Raw genomic sequence first — 22585 nt, 5'->3', positions numbered from 1 at the left:
AACATTCCTAGCTTAATTGCTGCTTATCGCAATTGTCAGATAAAAATTAACTATCCTAAAATATAACAAGATGGTACATTCCTCAATATATCTGAATACATGAAAGAAATACAATAAATTTCAGCTACAGAATAAGTAAATAAATAAATTTATTTTGGTCCAAGACCAGCAAATTCAGCTAGAGAATAACATTAAATGTCTTAGACATGGGAAGGTATCTGGTATGCATCTGAACACACAAAGAAATTATTAGCTCAGGAATGTCTTTCAACATTCAGGCCTGGTTTCGGCACGGAAACAGCCTTGGTCGCCCTGTATCATGACCTTTGTCGGGAGAGAGTCAGGGGGAGTGTGACTGTTGATTCTCCTTGATCTCTCAGTGGCTTTCGATACCATAGATCATTCTGGGACGACTGGCTGAGTTGGGAGTGGGAGGTACCGCATTGCGGTGGTTCTACTCCTACTTGGCAGGTCATCTCCAGAAGGTGGTGCTTGGGGAACATTGCTTGGCACCCTGGACTCTCCAGTATGGGGTTCCGCAGGGGTCAGTTCTGTCCCCCATGCTGTTCAACATCTACAATAATAATAATAATAATAATAATAATAATAATAAAATTTTATTTCTGAGTCGCCTATCTGGCCGAGTTAATGGCCACTCTAGGCGACGTACATAAAAAGAATAAAAACACAACATTTAAAACCAAAACCTCAGTCAATAGATAATCTATCTGTGAAACTGTGGGGTGCAGTCATCCGGAGGTTCAGAGTGTGTTGCCATCAGTATGCTGATGACACACAGCTCTATTTCTCCTTTTCATCTTCTTCAGGTGAGGCTGTCAATGTGCTGAACTGGTGCCTGGCTGCGACAATGGACTGGATGAGGGCTAATAAACTGAGGCTCAGTCCAGACAAGACTGAGATGCTGTTAGTGGTTGCTTCTTCTGACCAGATGGTGGATGTCCAACCTGTCCTGGATGGGGTTGCACTCCCCCTGAAGGAGCAGATTCGTAGCTTGGGGGTTCTCCTAGAACCATCTCTGTCACTTGAGGCTCAGGTAGCCTGGGTGGCACAGAGTGCCTTCTACCAACTTAGGGGCGTAGCTGGGCCACCAACCAATCTAGACAGGGATAACCTGGCTTCAGTTGTCCATGCTCTGGTAACCTCCAAGTTAGAGTGCACTTCAGTAATCTACGTGGGGCTGCCTTTGAAGACGTTTCGGAAACTGCAGGTTGTGCAAAATGCAGCGGCCAGATTGGTAACAGGGACCAGACGGTCCGAACATATAAAACATAAAACCGATTCTGGCCCACTTGCATTGGCTGCCTGTATGTTTCCGAGCCCAATTCAAGGTGCTGGTTGTAACCTATAAAGCCTTATACGGCTTGGGACCACAATACCTGATGGAATGCCTCTCCCGATACAAACCCACCTGTACACTACATTCAAGATCAAAGGCCCTCCTCCGGGTGCCTACTCCGAGGGAAGCTCGGAGGGTGGCAACAAGGGAGAGAGCCTTCTCAGTGGTGGCCCCCAAATTATGGAATGATCTCACTGATGAGGTGCGCCTGGTGCCAACACTGTTATCTTTTCAGCGCCAGGTCAAGACTTTCCTCTTCTCCCAGGCATTTTAGCATGTGTTTTAAATTGTTTTAAATTTTTAAATTGTGTTTTAAATGGTTTTTAAAGATGTATTTTTAAATTTGTATATTTGTTTTAATGTTTTTAGTTACTGTAAACTGCCCAGAGAGCTTCAGCAGTGGGGCGGTATATATATAAATAAATAAATTTATACAATTGTCTGACTAAGTAGAACCACTTAACAATTTATAATATAGGTCTTATTATATCAGTGTGATTTAATTACTCCTAACTGATGGTTGTCACTCTGATATTTTATGTCTTGGAGCTTGAAGTTTATGGTTTTATGGCTGGCGATGTCGGCGGTCAGGGATAGGGGCATGTGCAAACCGGGGGGGGATGTGACAGGGAGGGTGAGGGGCCAAACTATAGAAAAAGTGGGCGGCAGACGCTGGAATGGTACTGCTGGCAGACCAGGCCAGATTAGGGGAACTGGGGATAGATGCTTAATACCCATCCCATGTTCCGGGTCTGTCCAGAACCAGACGACAACTGGGGGATGCAGGATTCCTACCGACCTTCGACTGCTGTTGTGTAATGCCAGGTCTGTAGCACAAAAAACATCACACATCCAGGATATTATCCTGGATGAGCGGGCAGACCTGGCATGTATTACGGAGACCTGGCTGGATGAGGCCTCAGCCCCCATTCTTGAGGCCATGTGCCCACCGGGTTTCCGTTACGCACAGCAGCCGAGGGTAGGAAGGCGGGGAGGGGGAATGACAGTCATCTATCGGGAGTCTTTAGTTTTTACCAGACCTCCTCTTCATAGGACCAAGTTTGTTGATTGCATGTACTGGAGGTTGGGCCCGAAGGGCAGTTTGGGGATCCTGCTTGTGTACCGCCCACCCCGCTGCACAGCAGACTCCCTGGCCGAGGTGCTGGAGGTGGTCTCGGCTGTACGGGCGTTGTCCCCAGAATTATTGGTGCTGGGTGACTTCAACGTGCATGCCGAGACCACTCTCACTGGAGCCCCTCGGGATTTCTTGGAGACCATGGCTTCCTGGGAACTGCACCTTAGTAATATTGGGCCTACCCATGTAGCCGGTCATGCTCTCGACCTTATGTTTGTCCTGGGAGGGGAGGGAAGTGCTCTGAAGTTGGGGGTGGTTTTTTCCATCCCTGTGTCATGGTCAAATCACTATTTGGTAAATATAGACTTCTCGATGCCACACACCTTCCGCAGGGGAAAAGGACCTATGAGAATGGTCCGCCCCAGACGCCTGATGGATCCAGAAGGATTCCTGACTGCGCTTGGGGAATGGGAACCTGCTGAAGGCCGCCTGGTCGATGCCCTGGTGAGAGAGTGGAACGAGGGAATCACCAGGGCATTGGACCGGGTGGCTCCGAAACGTCCTCTCCCCCTGAATAGAACTCAGTGCCATGGTATACACCACGGTTGTGTAATCTGAGACGGGAGGTGAGACGACTAGAACGCCGGTGGCGGAAATCACGCTCCAAAGATGTCCGGACACAGGTTAGAGTAGCAGTAGCTAACTATCAAGTGGCAGTGAAAGCAGAAAAGAAAAAGTTCTTTGCTGCCTCCATTGCGTCCGCAGAGTGCTGTCCCAGGAGGTTGTTCCAGGTGGTCCGAAGCCTGGTCAGTCCAGTTGCTCAGGAACCCTTGGAACAGTCAAAGGCCTCCTGTGACAAATTAGCAAAGCACTTTGCTGATAAAATCGAACACTTACGGAACTTGATCCCATACGCTGTGGACACAGTGGATGAACCAGAGTTGGCCAGTTGCAAGCCGGTTAAATGGGATCTGTTTCGGCCTCTTCCTTCTGAGGATGTGGACAAGGTGCTCTCAACTGTAAAGCCTACCACATGTCTAAATGATCCTTGCCCGTCGTGGCTCCTTGTGAGCTGCAAAGAGAAATTGGGCGAGGGGATTAAGGCAGTGGTTAATGCATCCCTAGAGGAGGGTGTAATGCCATTAGCCCTCAAGGAGGCAGTCGTGAAGCCCATCTTAAAGAAGCCCTCCTTGGATCCCCAAGTTTTGAATAACTTTCGCCCTATTTCAAATTTACCATTTCTAGGCAAGGTCATTGAGCGAGTGGTGGCTAATCAGCTGTCGGCACACTTGGATGAAACGGATTATTTGGATCCATACCAATCGGGTTTCAGGACTGGACATGGAACTGAAACAGCCTTCGTCGCTCTGGTGGATGATATGAGGAGGGCATTAGATAGGGGAGAATTCACCTTTCTTGTCCTCCTCGATCTCTCAGCGGCTTTTGATACTGTTGACCACAGTATCCTTTTACATCGCCTGGAGGGACTGGGAATAGGAGGCACTGTACTGCAGTGGTTCCGCTCCTTTCTGTCCGATAGGCATCAACAAGTAGCATTGGGGGAGGAGGTTTCAGACCCTTGGCCTCTCAATTGTGGTGTGCCACAGGGCTCTATCCTCTTTCCCATGCTATTTAATATCTATATGAAGCCGCTGGGGACTATCATTAGGAGATTTGGGCTGCAGTGTCACCAGTATGCAGATGACACTCAGCTCTATCTCTCGTTTAAATCCTCACCAGAGTTGGCTGTGGAGACCATGTCCAAGTGCCTGGAATCCGTAAGTGGATGGATGGGAAGGAACAGGTTGAAGCTAAATCCTGATAAGACCGAGGTGCTACTCGTGGGGGACAAGAGAAGGTTGGGAGATATTGACTTGATGTTCGACGGGGTGAAATTGCCCCTAAAGGACCAAGTCCGCAGCCTAGGGGTTGTCCTTGATTCCAAGCTGTCCATGGAGGCTCAGATTTCGGCAGTGAGCCGGGCGGCTTGGTATCAATTACACCTCATACGTAGACTGCAACCCTACCTCCCTGTTCATCAGCTCCCATTGGTGGTACATGCCCTGGTCACCTCTCGTTTGGACTACTGTAATGCGCTCTACGTGGGGCTACCCTTGAAAACAGTCCGGAAATTACAACTTATACAAAATGCGGCGGCTCGACTACTCACAAACTGTCGTCGCCGGGAGCACATCACCCCAGTGCTGTCCGATCTGCACTGGCTCCCAGTTGTTTTCCGGGCCCAATTCAAGGTGTTGGTATTAACCTTTAAAGCCCTACACGGTCTCAGCCCAGTTTATCTGATGGAGCACCTCCAACGCCACCAATTATGCCGCCCGACAAGATCAGCCACACAGGGCTTTCTCTCAGTCCCACCAACTAAAACAGCTAGGCTGGTGGGAACTAGAGAGAGGGCCTTCTCAGTGGCGGCCCCCACTCTCTGGAACTCCCTCCCATATGATCTTCGGCATGCCCCTTCCCTGAATGTATTCCGCCAGGCCTTGAAGACCTGGCTTTTCAGACAGGCCTTCGGGACTTCCGGGGAGGGTTAATCTTTTTGACTAATTGCCTGCTACTCTGAACTGTCACTGTTTTACTGTTTTATTGTTGTACTGTATTTATTATGATATATTTTTAACTGAAGTGTACGTCGCCTGGAGTGGCCATCGGCCAGATAGGCGACTTATAAATTATTATTATTATTATTATTATTATTATTATTATTATTATTATTATTATTTTAGTGTGGCACCAAAGGTGATCTGGTTTCTGTCAGATACTATGATGGTGGGCCCATCATGAATAGACAAAGGGATGACTATTCTCTGTGTATCAGATTTAATTGTGCCCCATTTGGTTGAGGGGAATTATTAATATGAATATTAGCTCTGAATCCTCCATCATCTCTGGGTCCAGTTAGGTGGGAATATTTGCCACAACTTAACTGACAATCATTTGGGTCTAGACAACATGGCTAGTCACAGAGGCAATGTAATATATTGAGCTGAGTGGTAGCTATGTTTACAAAGTTTATCTAGGCAAGATTCACATAAGAAATGACACCGTGAAACTGTGAAAAGTGAATCTGTGGCCTTCCAGATGTTGTTGGACTACATCTCCTATTATCCCCTAAAATTGCCCATGATGGCTGAGGTTTTGGAGGGTTGGAGTCCAAGCGTGTCTGCAGAGCCACAGGTTCCCCATCACTGTTATAAATACATGATATGCCTTCAGTTCAGTTATCAGTGAAAAAGTAGCTGGAGATAGGAGGTAGCAAGAGTATGGATTACTTTAAAAGAGCAGTACATTTCTCAATTCCTTAACTGCATTTCCATGTGAACTTCATCAGAACATCATCTTTACTGATCCTCGTGGCACTCTACTACAAAGAGAGTATCTGGCTCATTGGTTCAGTGCAAGATTGTTGAGTCAACAAGCATTACCAGCTGATAGTGGTTCAAAGTTAATAGTGTAATAGGGCTTGATCTACACTTAGCCATACTATCTCCCCTATCTAATGCCCTCCTCATATCATCCACCAGAGCGACGAAGGCTGTTTCAGTTCCATGTCCAGTCCTGAAACCCGATTGGTATGGATCCAAATAATCCGTTTCATCCAAGTGTGCCGACAGCTGGATGGTTGCTGCATAATGAATGTGGGGGGATCCATTATGGTTCTGCCTCAGCACTATACACAGTTTGACTAAGACCCAGAATTTATTTTTGCTTGAATCCAAGCATCTTCAGTTCATAGAAGGGCTGTTTTTGACGTAGGCCTATCTGCACAATACATTTAAAGCAGTATAGTACCATTTTAAATGGTCATGGCTTCCCCCAAAGAAACCTAGGAACTGTAGTTTGTTAAGGGTGATGAGGGTTGTTAGGAGACCTTTATTCTCCTCACAGAGCTACAATTCCCAGAGTTGATTGTTAAACCACTTTAAAATTATAGCTCTGTGAGAAGAATAGGGAGTCTCCTAACAACTTTCAGTACCCTTAACAAACTACACCACAGAGGGAAGCCATGACTGTTTAAAGTGGTATAATAGTACCTAAAATGTATAGTATGAATGTCGTCATAGTGCAAGAGCACTGCATGAGAAAAATTCCCCCAAATCTAGATAAGCTGTTCCATTTGCACAAACAATATCTTTTGTTTTTGTTCACCAGAGTTTATATGTGCTATTTCTTCAGTGCTCTGCATGCAGAAGGTCCCAGTTTCAGTCTCTCACACCTCCAGTTAAAAGGATCAGGTAGTTGCAGATGGGAAAGACCTCTCTGTACCAGTCTGAGTAAACAATACTAAGCCAGATGCACAAATAGCCTTACCCAACATAAGGCACCTGTCTCTGTTCACCCGTGATGCTTAACTGAGTTTTTCTTAAAATCCTAGTATAATACCAATATAAAGTCTCCACCAGCTAGAATATATATATTTCTGTTTCTCTTCTGCATTAATGACTTTCTCATATAGCACACAGAGTGCAATGGAGGCTCAAAGCCCATTTTTTAATGTCTCATGTGAAAGCAGTTTGTGTCAGAGACCAACTGTATCCAAGAAACTGAGTGGAAAAAGGAACAAAAGTGAAATTATTTCAGCCAACAATATGTACAATGGCAAAAGACACAAGAATTATTCAATGTGAAGTATTCTTTTTTAAAAAAGGCTTAACACTGATATCATCCCACTTAATGTGCCAGCATTTCCTAAATGTGTATTAACAGCTTGTGCTTGCTGTGCTTCAGGAATGAGAATAATGTTTCCTGTTTTGTTTGTTTGTGGTTTTGGCGGTGATCCATACTTAAATGCTGTAGGGCTTCATTAATTTATTCAGCTTGTGAATTTGTTTGTGTGTTTTGGCTCAAGGTGATGACACTATGACAGGAGATGGGGGAGAATACCTTAGACCAGAAGATCTGAAAGAATTAGGTGATGATTCCTTACCCAGCAGCCAATTCTTAGATGGTATGAACTACCTGAGATACAGCCTGGAAGGAGGCCGATCTGACAGGTACTAGTTCACCAAGAATGTATATATTTTTCTAATATGTCTGTACTATTTTTTCAGAATAACTATCCAATATGCGGATGAATTTTAGAGCACTTCCCAGGCCCAGAGACTTGGTTTATGCTTTGATGGGCATGGACAATGCATCGCCTGTAGATGTGTAGAACAATAATTTCTGAAGACAACTGGTCCCCAAAGAGAACAAAAACCTCCCCCAGATTTGTTGAGTTGAAGCGGTTTCACAGAGTCCCTCCCAACCTCTGGGCCTGAATATAGCCTTGCTTCCTTGGGTTTCTCCTTACCCAGGGGGGACAAGGCTAATAAATCTATTCACATTGCCATGGTCAGTGAGGGTGTGATTGACTGATCAGGTTCCTGGACAGCATAGGAAGCTAAAATTAGGTCTCCAAGACCAGTTTTTCCCAACTCTCCCAAGATATGCCACCAAACCAGTCCATTTATTCTCACAGGCTTACATTTGGTATATAATGTTGCCATTTCTTCACCTTGCTGCCAATTATTAACAACACCATTCTCTGAAATGGCTATTTCTAAGTAAAGCAGATATGAACAATTTAAACATTGCATGAAAAAAGCAAGCCTGGCATTATTTTAGCACATGAACAGCAATGTAGGGAACTGTTCCTACCTGAGAATAATTATACCTTTACCCATCAAGAGGATCAATATACCAACATGTATTGAAATGTAAATAAAATGTACCAGTACATAATTCAGAGGTCAAGGTCACAGCTTCAGAACAAGGGCTAACATTTGCTTTGCTTAAACAAGGAGGAGCAATGTTGTCTGTGAGGTTAACCCTGAGGTCTGGTTGCCCATCTGTTACTACAGAGCAGGATGACTCAAACTTAGAAGTGAAACATGTGTTTTAACACATTTAACTCTGCAACTAACAAAGGAGTAACATGTTCCTTTCCTGTGGGAACCGATACCCGTTGTTTATGTTTACATCCACAGCCCATAAGAGAAGAATGAATTGTTCCACAATTGGACTCTGTGCACTGTTGAGATATGAATGTGGGTGTGGGCAGCTGGGGAGGGCATTCCTAGTTTTTCTGTAGGACAATCTCCCCTGTTTACTGCAGGGTTATACCATCTAGCAGTGTGTGTGAGAGAGAGAGTGCACAGGAGAGAGAGAAACAGTACATACATTGCAAGTTTTTATTCTAAGGTAAGGAATTAGTGATAATAGTGCCAGATATTAAAAAAACACACTTCATTTGGAAGTGTAATTGATCTGGGAATAGGCAGCCCTGCAGTGGATGTTACCAATAGGAATTTTAAAAGCGTGTATGTTCCTTTTAATGTTTCTAGGATTTTCCTCTTCTAAAAGTTACACAATAAATAGTATTCTCCCCTCTAGGCTAAGAGCCCTCTGTGTAGTATAGTATGACACTTGTACTTGCAGTGCAAACTAAGAAACGTCTTTTGCACTGTGAAGACAAACTGATGGAACAATTCTGTTTCTATTTCAGATTTATGTGCTCATGTAATAAAAAGAATAGTTTGCTATTTCTGGGAGGGATTATTTATTAGGGACCTCATCCAAACTGTCAAAATAATCAAAGCACATTCTGTTTAAAATATTTATTTTTTATTGGTTTATAACATTGTGTTATAACACAGTGTGGTGTAGTGGGAGACCAGGGTTCCAATCCCCACACAGCCACGAAGCTCACTGGGTGACCTTGGGTCAGTCACTGCCTCTCAGCCTCAGAGGAAGGCAATGGTGAACCACCTCTGAATACCACTTACCATGAAACCCCTATTCATAGGGTCGCCATAAGTCAGAATCGACTTGAAGGCAGTCCATTTCCATCCCCCCCCCTTCGCTGGATGTCTTCAAGCAGAGGCTGGACAGCTATCTGCGGGAGATGCTCTAGCTGTGGATTTCCTGCTGTGAGCAGGGGGTTGGACTCAATGGCCTACAAGGCCCCTTCCAACTCTATGATTCTATGATTTCCCCCCAACATTTCTATCCTCCGAGGAGCTCAAGGTGGCATACATGATTCTATTCATTTTATCTTCACAACAATCCTGTGAGGTATGTTAGTCTGAGAGACTGCGACTTTTCCAAGGTCACCAAATGAATTTCATGGCCAAGTGGGGATTTGAAACTTGGTTTCCCAGGTCCCAGTCTGACACTCTAACCACTTTACTGCAGTGGATCTCTTCTCACTCAGTGATAATCTCTCTCTTAGTGGTAAAAAGAAGCATCACAAACCATCGGCTTCAGTTTGCTTGCAGAAGCAAGCTTATGCATGATCTGCTGTGTGGACCTGTAAGAGAATATATTAATAACACAATAATTCATTACTACTACTAAAAGGTAAAGGTGTCCCCGCACTTATAGTGAGAGTAATTTCCGACTCTTAGGGTGATGTCTTGTGACGTTTACTAGGTAGACCATATATATGGGGTGGGATTGTCAGTTCCTTCCCCGGCCTTTTCTTTACCCCCCAGCATATGCCAGGTACTCATTTTACCGACCACGGATGGATGGAAGGCAGAGTGGACTTCGACCCCTTTTACCGGAGATTCGACTTCCTCCTTCCATTGGAATCGAACTCCAGCCGTGAGCAGAGCTTCAGCTGCATTACCGCCGCTTACCACTCTGCGCCACAGAGGGTCTATTACTACTACTACTACTACTACTACTACTACTACTACTTAAATTTATATCCCACCCTTCCTCCCAAAAGCAGTCCAGGGTGGCATTCTAACAACTGATAAAACAATGTAAAAAATCTTGTAAAACATCTTAAAAACAATTTCAATACAGATGCAGACAGGGATAAAGGTGTTTACTTAAAAGGCTTGTTGAAAGAGGAAAGTCATGAACAGATGCATTTTTTAAATTGATTTACCTTTTTAACTCTCCCATCCCAAAGGCTCATGTTGGATAGCAATGTTTTTAAAAACATAGTAGAGTTAGAATAAATTTTCATTATAGATGAAAACTTGTCAAATAATAAAACTCCATGCTCGTACTCAGGAATAACCCCACACGCATACACACAAAAGGTACTACAAAGCTTCCAAAAGTTCCTCAGTCTTGAGGTTTGGCAAATCTCCAATGTGAATTCACTATTATGAGACAGCCATCAAGAGCATTTCTGTAGATAAACAAATGTTAGTAGTATGAGTACTAAAGCACTCTTAGTTGATCTTAGGAATTGCTATGAAAATACAGGAAAGGTTCCACACATACATTACATTTTGACCATTTATGAATTTCTAAAGAAACGGGTCTTTATCACAGTAAACAAATGCAATTCAGTGGACGTGCTATGGTTTTGTGCTGTGGAAAATGTATCTCCTTCAGTCCATTAACCAGTCCAAGTTTATAGAACTGACATTTTAAAGTTCAGGTTTAGAAACTCGGATGTTTTTTCCATTATTTTGTTCCATGTTTATTATTTCTCTCTCCCCTCTTTGTATGCTTTCATTAGTACTATGCCCAGGTAGGTATTATGCAGCATGAAAATAACGTTCTCCTCAATGCTTCCTTGTGGCATCTGTCATTAAAAGCCTCATCCATTTCGCAGAGCTGGTGAAGGACTTAACAAATTTATTCATTTGAGTTGATCAGTTTTGAAGTGACAACCATTATGGTTGCAATCAATAATGATCTCAAACAAAATCTTAACTCACTCTTTTATGACATGTACAATGCTGTCAGTTAAAGACAGGCTTAAGAAAGAATCATGATGACACATGCTTATTTCAGAAAAGTCACAAAGATAACATGCTGTCCACTTTCAATTATATTTAGCTGTTGCAATAGTCAGAAAGAACTGTTGTACCTGACTTAGCTTAATAAGAACACAAGAAGAGCCTGCTGTATCAAGCCAATGGCCTGTCTAGTCCAGCATCCTGTTCACATAGAGGCTAACCAGGTGCCTATGAGAAACCCACAAGCAGGACCTGCGTGCAACAGCACTCTTCCCTCCTGTGGTTTCCAGCATCTGGCATTCAGAAGCATACTGCCTCTGATTGTGGAGGTAGAGCATAGCTATCATGCTTAGTAGCCACTGATGGTCTTATCCTCCATGTATTTGTCTAATTCTCTTCTAAAGCCATCCAAGTTGGTGGCCATCACTGCCTCCTGTGGGAACAAATTCCATTGTTTATGCACTGTGTGAAGCTGCAGGAGACATACAAGAGGAAAACCAACCTCAGACAAGCATGGGAAAATGCCCTTGGGGGTCAAGTTCTAGTATCAGTGCAGGAGATAGGTTGCCCATTGTTATTGGGTCCTTTATTGCAAGAGTCTACAAACCAGTAACTCAAGGCTAGATAGTATAAAAGGTGTCAGGAGAAAAAGTATAAAAGGCATCAGGCTATGGATAGTGTGGATTTAATTGTTAGCAACTGCTTAGAATCAAAACCCTTTATTTTTTTGTCAGATCATCTTTACTTAAGACACCTCAGCAGCATATTCCTAATTAATTTAATTTTGCCTTGCATAGGTAACTAAAGACAACAATGTCTTGATATCTGCCTGACAATTTTAATAGATTTTTTGATTAATTTCTGTTGTCTTTGTGCAGCCACTAGTGGCTAAAGCCCATATTTTGCTCTAATGGGGCATATGCATAACAGCCTAAGTCCCATGATACATATAGGTACTGAATGAATTGCAAGTGCTGTGGTTTGTAACCAGGGCCAGCACCAAGGCATGCCTGGGCCCTTAGACACCAGCCTGCCCTGGTCCCATGGCACCATAGCCCAACCCCTCCATACAAGTGGTGCGGGGCTAGTAAACCCGTCCACACAGCCCAAACATCCTTATCATCCCTGTAAATGACTGTGCATGCCTGCCATCAACCAAGATGGCAGCAGGGGCTTCAGCCCCTTAGGGAAGCCTCCACTGCCATCTTGATTGGCATGCATGCAGGCTGCATTCACAGGGATGAGAGAGGTAGGTGGGGCATGTATGCAAGCTTATTGAAGCCTGCACTAACTGGAAGGGAGGAGGTGACTGGGAGCTCCATCTCCGCGGTCTGTGGCAGGGTCGGGAGCCGACACTGCCGTGGATCACAGAACAGGAATGGTACCCTCCCACCCTAAGGAGAGGCCCCAGGAGCCCTCAGCCAGGGCCCAACCTAGCTGTTCCCTGGCGCCGTCCCTGTTTGTAACCACCAGAGAAGGAACCAAGTGATGCCTTTAAAGACCTGCAGTAATTTCAGCCTTGTATTTGTCTGGCTTATTGAATGATCATGTTAACTATAAAAACATTCCATTAACAAAGCATCATTTTTGGTTCTCTGCCAACCTTGCATGGCATTGTTCCAGATGCTTTAAGAACTGATAGAGAAAGGTTCTGCTACTGAAGGTTTTGTATTTTTTTAAGGATAAAAGTGAATGATAGCCTAAGCAATTTTATTATGGACCAGGTTTTCATAGCCAAACTAGACATGACGTTATTCATATATTTAACTCTTATGTATATGTATGAACTATAGTCAGGTAGTAGCTTCAGTGATCTAAGCTTCAGGATCAGTACATCATTTTAGCAAAAACCCCATGTAGCTTAGTATGTTTGCATTTTGATTTTTGAGGTGAAAAACATTAGGCCCTTAGTTGATTTGTGAAAGTTGTTTATTTTTCCTTTGCATCTCTCATTGCTACTGCAAATGATTTTCAGTAGTGTTGTTGTACATATAAAGGTGATGTAAAGGTGACAGTGTTTGTTTTGTTTTTGCTTATTCATAAATTCTGCTAGTGTATAAGGAAAAATTGTGCATTACAAAGAGAGCATATGGCTGGCCACCCTCTGTGTACCTTCCAGGGGTCTAAAAGTAACTCACTTGTGATTGTCAAAGAAACTTATTTCAGTTTTTTCTTCTTGAAGAATTCCCTTAAATTATGAGTGACAAATGTTGATTTCTTCAACAGGACAAAGAATAAATGTATCAGTTGTTTATTAGTTTTCAAGCGAGGGGGAACGACTAAGCCACAATGTCACTACTCTGAAGTCTTTCTAGACAGAAGATTGAACACAATGGGATTCAGTTGGATTCTATGAATATAGAGAAAAGAGAGAGGCATAACTGAGTTCCCAGTAAGAAAGCTGGTGTAAAAAAATAAGTTGGAGGGCTTTATTGGAGTGTTTAAATCATCCCCCTGGAAGTTACACCATATTTGCTAATAGCATGCTTTTCTCACTCCCTTGCTCTGCCCACAATCCCATCTTCACAACACCATCTCAACTGCTGATAATGTTGCCAACCTACCAGCCTACGATCCTTCAGTTCAGACAGGTCCCATACGCTGAGCCATGCCTCCTACTTGAGAGATAGCACCATGATTGATGACACAGTTGTTATCCCCAGCCACCAGGTGAGACTTTTATGGTCATTTTGTAAACTATCAGACTGGTAATTTTATTGTCATTCTTGTCTTTTTTTCTTTGTCACTGTTTGAATCAACTTTCAAATTCTCTGTGTTTCATTTTCCTTGGGGCTTATCTGATTTCATAATGTTGTCTAACTTAATCATTTCCTCTTGTAGCATTCACAATATTATTATATAGCTGCCAGCACAAAATTAGTATTAAATAGATGTTTAAATACATCTACAGCAACATTTCACGTGTTTTTTTAGCACTTATTGGGTCAACTGCTTAGGTTCTCCAAATGAAGGCAGAATTTTTCCCAGTTAATATAAAGCATAAAAATAATTTGTAAGACATAATTTTGTAAGGGCAGTATATTTTCCCCATTCATAGTTGGGGGCTTTTGGGAACCAGTGCCCTTTGCAATCACATTTGGCCCAATTGTGGTATATATTGTGTGCTTAACAACTGAAGTAACACACATCTCTAAAGGGCGGGACACCTGTAAAACCATTACGTCCAGGTTCTAAAATTTCCTGGCTGCACCATAGATGGAAGAAATACTACTGGTGCAAGAAGCTTTAGATAGGTTGTTTTGATTTTCCCAGTAACAATAAACTGCAAATGACACATATAACTTTTCCCTATAATATTATATGTTTATAGCTTCTTGTGAACCTGTTCCATCAGAGGCATAGTAAGTGTTTGATTGGGTTGGTTAGATGCTCTAAATGAAGTAAACTTACATTTCTTTGCCTTTATAGATATCCACACTGGCCAAAGAAAGTGAGAGAACTTCATATCGCTTAAGCTGGAGTCCTGACAACCTGGACAATGTCACTCTTTCTGCTAGCCCCATTCATTCTGGGTAAGTAATACAAAGCAGAAGTCAAAGGAAGATAATAATCGGAATCTCAACAGCTTGAACTAATGCTTATTTTGGATGAGCATTTTCCTATTGTCTGGATGCAAAAGTTCTAACTATTCAGATTAAAGGACTCAGTCAACCTTCATACTGAAACCATTCTGTAGCCTTATGACTCCCTACCCCAAAGAATCCCAAGAATGTTTGGTTTCAACAATGACTGAAAAAAATCTTGCTGGAGAGCCCAAGTTTTTTCACAATTCCAAGAGGTTCTTTGTTAGAAAGCATGTTTGAAACTGGTACAAATTGGTAATGTGGACATGTTGAAATAGTTGGGAGTCCAGATTTCAGCAGAATATAGCTCACACCATTTTTTATTGAAAATGAAAGTCAGTGGTGCCATCAAGTGGGACTTTGTGGCAGAAGTCAGCAGAATTAACAGGAGACCCTCAAACACAACAGGGCTGCCTTACTACATTTTGAAGTGAAGAATATACAATACCATCCAAGGAGAGATGCTCACATAGGACCATTAAGTTCAGAATCTAAAATTAACTAACTGAACCACTGAGTGTCAGTAACTTTGAAAAGGTGAAGTTTTATATTAGCTAGTAACTGGCACTCAGTCTTATTGTCTCTTACACGTGCAATAATTGGTAGAAGTGGCATATAGCTGCTTTGAGGAGGTCTTCATCAGTTTATAGATATGGGCTTCAAGAGACAATGAATTGTAAGAAGCCCTTTTCGTTTATTCCTCACATGTAGAAGTCACTTGTGATGAACAGGACAGTGAGTGTGCACAGCTGACCCCATTCCCAATGTTTTGCATGTCACTGACCATCTGCACACAGAGAGCCTATGTGTGAGCAACTGCCCACACATAGGCTTCCATATGATTGGAGCTCCTGCATGGCCTAGATGTGGAGAACAACTGAACAGAGCTAGAAGGTGTAGGGCATAGAAAAGTCACGACCCTGATCCAATAGGCTTTCCCTGTGATAAATACACAAAGCTTCTGCAACCAAAAAGTCTTTCTCATTCATTCCAGTGGAGGGGGCAGCCTTTGTACATATGAAGCTGATCCTCCATTGAGTTGATAAGGAACCCCACTCACATAGGAGCTTTGTGTATGTATCATTGTGCCTATCTCTAGAATGAGGGTTAAGTGCAGAAATCATATATTAGAGAAATGGAATTGTATTTTCTTTGTGTTAAAAATGCGGATCTTGAATGATAGCAATTTTTTTTCAAGAACTGTGCATAATGGAACACTTATGTTATGAAAAGGTCTTATTGCACTGAAAAGCATGATCAGTAATAACGCTGATAATCTGAAAAAGTGGGGTGGGGGGTTGGAACATCACCACACGTCTTTAAAGAATCTGAGGAATATAATGTTCATTTTAGCATAGTTTCATAACCAGTTGTCTTAATTTGATGTTGTGGTATTTTGAAGAGCTGGGTTTTCCATTCTTATATATTAGATTACTAAGTACAATTGGATAGTCTCAAATGTTGAGTAGGCTTGTGTCTATAAACAGTTTGGATAGATAACTGATTTAGAAGAAGTGGGAGTGACTCTTCACAGGGAGGAAAAAGACTGAAATGAACATATGGTCTTTACATCAGAACTGACGTATAATGGCACCCAGAAAGTTTATCGGCTGACAGCTGTGTGTTTGGTACAAAGAAGACATGACATTTGCCAGCTTTTTTACTGGCAAGCAAAAAAATAATAAAAGTGGGCAAAGATACGTAGAGTTCAGTTGAATTTACTCTGTGAATAAGTGTCAGTATATGAGGGATTCTGTTTTCAGAGCTTTTACACAGAATTGCCACAGTGCTCAGAGATCTTGTGTGTGCATCTGCTGCATTCATTTTATTCCACAAAGGAATAGAATGCAGGCAGGGCCAGATTAAGACATGCTGAGGCCCTAAACCAAGTCAAGATTCAGTGGCCACATGCCATAAAAAGTAAAGAGAAAGAAAGTGGTGAGACAGTGGTGAAGAGGGGATTAGCTGAGATGATGCCTAGTGTGGAATGGAACTTTAGAATGTGTTGGTTAGTAGCTCCCATTGTCTCCTCTTGAGGTCTGAGGTGAGATTGTGCAGCCTGTGGACGATGCAAGTAGTCCAGCAGCCTGGAAGAGAAGTTGATGAGATTGAGTGTGGATTGGGATCGGGAGGTCAGTGGTCAGAATTTTGGTGCTGGATTTTATATGAAAGGTTATTTAAGCCAAAGCAATTCCAATTATAATAAAACTTCTTAGTTATCTCCAACATATTTAGGGGCCCCTCATAGTGTGAGGTCCTAAGCCATGGGTTACTTGACTTGTTCCTAAATCCAAAACTGAATGCAGGTTACCTACAAATGTATGGAGATGGACGTTTTCCAAGAAAGTTGGGCTCCATGAATGCTTGCTTTGCAGCTCATGCCTGAAATGGCATTAGCTGGAGTAAAGGAGGAGGACTTTGAATTGTTTAGACAACATATCTGCATACTATCAATATGTGAAGAAGAGATTGGGACCTCACCTGCTTCCACTGTCCACACATTGATTGTGCCATCTGCACAGAACCTATGGGTGTACAAGCTGTGACCACACAGTCTGTATCCCGTCCACAAACTTGTAAAACCAAATGTAGTCCAATAGTCCATTGGATTGTACACATTAAATTGAAATATATTTGTTCGGTAAGTCTCCTTGGTAGGAAGGGGCTGGACTGATTTTTTTTTAAATCCCATTCAATTTTTTTATGAGAGTGTTCACACAGATAATGATCTAGAATTTTTGTTCTGCATTATTCTAATCAATTAGTGAATATTATTTCTGAAAACTTTTAATTGTGAAATCTTGTCCCAATTATTTCCCAGGATAAATTTCCAAATTAATCTTATTATTGGTGGTGGTGGGAGGAGTATGAAGGGAATGCAGAATGAGTGCGTAAAATTGACAAATAATTAGAATTATCATTCTTAGCTGCCTGTCTTCAAAAAAGGAGATTGGATCATTGCTAACAAGGTAAATGGTTTTCTTTAACCCAATATGATGTCCTCACAAACAGCAGTGAAAACAGGACCTAGCAGCTAGAAGTGCTTTAAATAAAATCAATTATATGTAAATTCATAAACTTTTAAAGAATTTCTACACTAAATAGTATTTCTGTGCTAAATACTATTTCTATATTAAAGTATTTCATGTTTTGAAAACTTCTTATGAAGAACAGTTTCATGTCGCAGAAAAGGAAATGTGGCAATGTATGCATCAAATCTGAGGTGAAAAAATGTGGGGAGAAGACATTGGAAACAAGGATTATAAAAGAGGCAATACAAAAAAAGTACCTTAATAGGAATATGTGAACAACCTGAACAAATAAACAAGTGCAAGATGTATAATTAGGAATGTCAAATATGTTAATCTGGAATGCAGAGAGGAAATGGTCCCAGATGGGCATTTAAATGATAGCCAACATATTTTTGAAGCAGTCAGTAAAAAAGGTAGCTAAGAGTGAAGGTAGTTCCATCATAACTTTTGATGATATCATTTAATGTTACTAATTTCCCAGCAGAATTAAATTTCAAGAATATATAACTAAGACTGCAGTCCTATAGTGGTTACCTATAAGTAAGATCAACTGAACTTAATGTGGCTTACCTCTGAGTACATATGCATAGGATTGTGTGGGGAATTAGATATTTACTCTGTTTGATCAGTGTTAGGAGCTTGGCACTCAATTTGTGATTGCAACTCTTATTTTGTTCCATTAAAAAACTTATCTAGAGAACTCATTTGTACATTCTAAACATGTAATGACTGATTTAAACAGAGTAGCCAACATGGTGACCTTTAGAATTAGTTGAACTAACTCCCATTGCTCCCAGTCAGCAAAGCCAATGGCCAGGCATGATGGGAACTATAGTTCAAAAACATTTGGAGGATACCTCATTGGTTACCCCTGGATTAAAGCTTTGTGATCTGCCATGTGGAGGCCAGCTCTTAACTACATCATATGGAGGACATAATGTTGAAAAGGCTATTTCCCTATGCAGCTGGCCATGCTCTAGATGCATTAAAACATAATTGCTGCCTGTAATTTATATGCCTGCAGGCAGAGACTGCACACAAATGGAGTTGCCTAGAACGTTGATAAAGGCATGTGCTTTTATGTGGCCAGATTTTTTGGAAGTGGAATATGTTTGTACTGAGGACCTGAGCCTTTCCATTCAAAAGATACTGAGGACCTGAGTTTTTCCATTCATCTTCGCTTCTCTATATATTCTCTTTGTAATCTATGTTTTCATATTCACTTTACATCTCTCCATTTGTAGGTTAAAAACAGCTCTTTTATTCCATTTATTCATCCTTTTTTTATTTTGCTACTCTTGCAGCCATTCCTCTCCATGTTTTGACCATGACAACAGCAGGTGAACTTATATATAATTTCATTTTTAATACTTGCCTTCCTTTTGCCTTCCTTCTTCTTTCATCCTTTTTATTCATTCACTTCAGGATGCTCTGGTACATTGATACCATTTATTGTTTAGTATAGGAGAAAGATTTCTGCCTGTCTACAGAATATGTAACCATTTACACAATCTAAGTTTTTAGGGTGGAAGGAAATACATTGCATTTCCAGAAGAAATCTCCCAAATTTTCTCAAATGCAATCCTTTCCTCCCGTACTCCCTGCCTCACAAAAATAATTGCAAGCTATTAGTAATTGGATACCTAAAGTAATTGGAAACATTTAAAAATGGTCTATAGATTTACTATAGATTTGTAGCATTTCTACATGAACAAAATTTAGTCTGTAATTAAATAGTCTACAAAAACATTGTTCTAAAGGGTGTAGATTACAAACTGTTTCAGCTTGTCTTCAATAAATTCATACAGAGAAACGCTAGAAAAGACTTATCGTAACTATGTTGCAAATGCTTTGAGCTATCAAGTTTTGAGTTGCAATTCTTCATTTAGTTAAAAATGCATACATATCATTGAAATGGAAGGAAAATTAATTAAATGTAGACTTTTTCCAGAGGGGAAAATGTAGACTGTACCCATTGTCTAGAGAAAGGCTGTCCTTACTATCTCAAATATCAGTTTTGATTCTATTCAATAGCCTTCATGCAAGGAGAAAGACTCCCACTAACTTTAAGCAGGCATTTGATTGGTCTCTTTGTTCTTGCTGTTGCTCTAAAATGCAGCACAACTATTTTGCCCCTCTTTTATTTGTACACTCCAGAAATGCTGAAGCAACCTGATCAAACTGTTTGTATCTAATATTTCACACTGTGACTAACTAGCTGCTGCTATCTCCTTGTTTCCCTGCATCCAATAATTACAATGATATAAACTAAAGACCTCTTGTGCAAGGCTGTGGTGGATGCAGTCCAATGAGAACTGTTTTCTCCAACTCTATGATGAGAAGCATGCCTGCCTGCCTGCCTGCCTGCCTGCCTGCCTAACTCAAATGTACCACCATACCTGAATGCTATGTGTGCAACACAGGGTGTCTTTTGTGTATTGCCACTAGTAAAAAGACTACAACCATAGTTTCATTTGCTCTGGTGCCATGCAAGCATAAACATCTAATGTATATCCATAGATACTCTGATCCTTACTATGTGTGCAGTTCTGCATATACAGGGGTTTTGCCACTATCCCTCCATTGACAGTCTTTCTGTAATGTCATGGGAGTATATGGAAGCAACTGGATTGATCCCCTTAGTATATATGTATACCAAGTTATTTAATATAGTTTTTTATTGCATCAGCCAAGACTGATGCAATACAGATAAAAGAAAGTTTTGTGGAATTGAAATTAAACCTGTCTGAAAAAGTCTTGTATGACTACTGTGTATATCATTGTTAGAAGCAGGGTTGAGTTGTTGGTTGTTTTTTAAAAAATCTTTATACTTATATCCAAAAGTGTGATATCTTCATGGCTTTATGAAAATTAGTTGCACTGTTTTCCTCAGGTTAGTTTTGTCCTGAATATGCTTCTCACTGGGTTCCATTAATGGGAACAATTGAAGTTACCTGAGGTTCTCACTAAGTGACAGACCCAGAAAAAAACTATTGGGTTTGCCGATTACATACCTGTCTAGTTCCTGAAATCATAGGCAAGATGTATAGGTATTCCTCTGGATGTAAACATCATGGGCATCTGTTTGGCCACTGTGAGAACAGGATGCTGGACTAGATAGGCCATTGGCTTAATCCAGCAAGCTGTTTTTATGTTCTTAAAGCTTTTTAAAAATAAATGAAGGGAAGTTTCCTTCAACACTGAAAACAGAGGTGGGAGAAACAGCTGAAAGGGGGTTGCTTGCCTTATATTCAGAGGTCTCATACTGATTATGGTTTTGGACTTGAACTCATTCAGATTACTGCAAAAGGCAATATATGAAATGGCCTCTTTGGCTCATGGCAAACAATTTATGGTGACCTCATCACAAAAAAAGCAGCATGTCCCCCGTGAGGATTTGACTTGAGGAAAGAGATAGCAAAACACATGCCATCTTTAACAGTAACTTCTCACCTCAAAAATTAAACAAAATAAAAACCTGGTTACTTCTCATCTGCAATAGTAGTGGTACTTCATTACAGGCTTTAAGCAGGAGTGGGAAGCCAATACCCTGCAGGTCAAATTCAGATCCATGGCTTGTTCCTTCACTCAGCCTCAAACCCCCAGCCTCATTGCGTTTTTGTACTGAGTGAGGAGGAGGAGAAAGAACCCTCCTTCTTCTTTCTTGGTGTGCAGAAAAAGCAAGGTGTTGAAGCAGAGCCATCTGCCCTTCTCCTGACAGTCCAATGCATTTATGTTCTGAGTGGGGAGAAAGTGGAGAGAGAGAGAAACAGAAAGAGAAAAGGGTTGAAAAAAGGGGGTGAAAGAAAGACAGAGAAAAGGTGACTGTTCACTTTTTCCTCTGGCCCTGCCCACTACCACTTTTGTTCCAACCCTGCCAGCTACTGCTACTCAACTCCCCGACACACACAATTTGCCCCGAAGGAATGCTGCCTTCAACAAGTTTCCCAATCCTGCTTTAATGAAGCATTTTAACATGAATTAACAGTGGAATCAGATGCATAATTCCTGTTTTCTTAGCTGTACAGCATTAGACTGAATTGTGCATAAAGTGTGACTCTTTATGTAAAGACTACTTGTAGGAATTATTTGGAAATATTTAGGGATTAGCCAATCAGGAACCAGAACTTCTGCAATTTCTGTGCATCACCTGGCTTTATAATACATACCCAGAATAGTTTCTATTCTTAGAAAGAAGTATATATTTACATATTAAAACATGATGAAGGTATGCACATCAATGATGCCTTGGAACATAAGAAAGCAAAAACCAATCCAAAAACATTAAAGAAGGAAGCCAGCAATTGCAACTCAAGATTCCATTTTAGCTAATTGAAACATAAGAACATAAGAAGAGTCTGCTGGATCAGGCCAGCGGGCCATCCAGCATCCTGTTTTCATAATTGCCAATCAGATGCCCATGAGAAGCACGCAAACAGGATCTGAGCACAAGAGCCCTCTTTCCCACTGTAGTTTCCAGAAGCTGGTATTCAGAAGCATACTGACTCTAACCTTGGAGGCAGAGCATAGCCATTGTGGCTAGTACCTTTGAAATATACCATATATAGAGTGAGAAAATAAGTAGCGCCCTAAATTATGTTAAAACCAAGAATATCTGTTCTCTAAGTAATGGCACATTTTCACATCAAAGTTATATAAAGTGTTGGTAGACTGTGACTGCAGTCTGCCTCCTGTTGAAACCAATGGCAAAATGCCTGAACTGGATTTCATCATCTGTTGGAAGTAGAGTTGCCACCTTTTGTGTGTCAGTGTGTGTTTGTGGGAAGACTCCTGTGTTTTTAACAGATACACAGAAAGAGGAAATTCAGAAG

General features: G+C 41.4%; 1 protein-coding gene across 32 annotated transcripts in view; it reads left to right on the top strand.

The window, feature by feature from the left end:
- Positions 1–22585, top strand: part of ANK2 (ankyrin 2) — a 568387-nt gene that overhangs the window by 473642 nt on the left and 72160 nt on the right. For 13 of the 32 annotated variants that reach the window (XM_061585294.1, XM_061585292.1, XM_061585309.1 and 10 more), the window contains 5 exons: positions 7300–7444; positions 13705–13807; positions 14567–14670; positions 17649–17690; positions 19058–19093. In XM_061585294.1, the coding sequence (XP_061441278.1) occupies positions 7300–7444; positions 13705–13807; positions 14567–14670; positions 17649–17690; positions 19058–19093 (430 nt within the window). The remainder of the gene's footprint in view (positions 1–7299; positions 7445–13704; positions 13808–14566; positions 14671–17648; positions 17691–19057; positions 19094–22585) is intronic. The other 19 variants (XM_061585317.1, XM_061585313.1, XM_061585319.1 and 16 more) reach the window with 2 other exon arrangements.

The sequence above is a fragment of the Rhineura floridana genome, chromosome 9 (assembly GCF_030035675.1).
Source record: "Rhineura floridana isolate rRhiFlo1 chromosome 9, rRhiFlo1.hap2, whole genome shotgun sequence".
Taxonomy (NCBI): Eukaryota; Metazoa; Chordata; class Lepidosauria; order Squamata; family Rhineuridae; genus Rhineura; species Rhineura floridana.
Note: the sequence above shows the minus strand (reverse complement) of the source record. Positions and strands in the feature narration are given on the sequence as shown.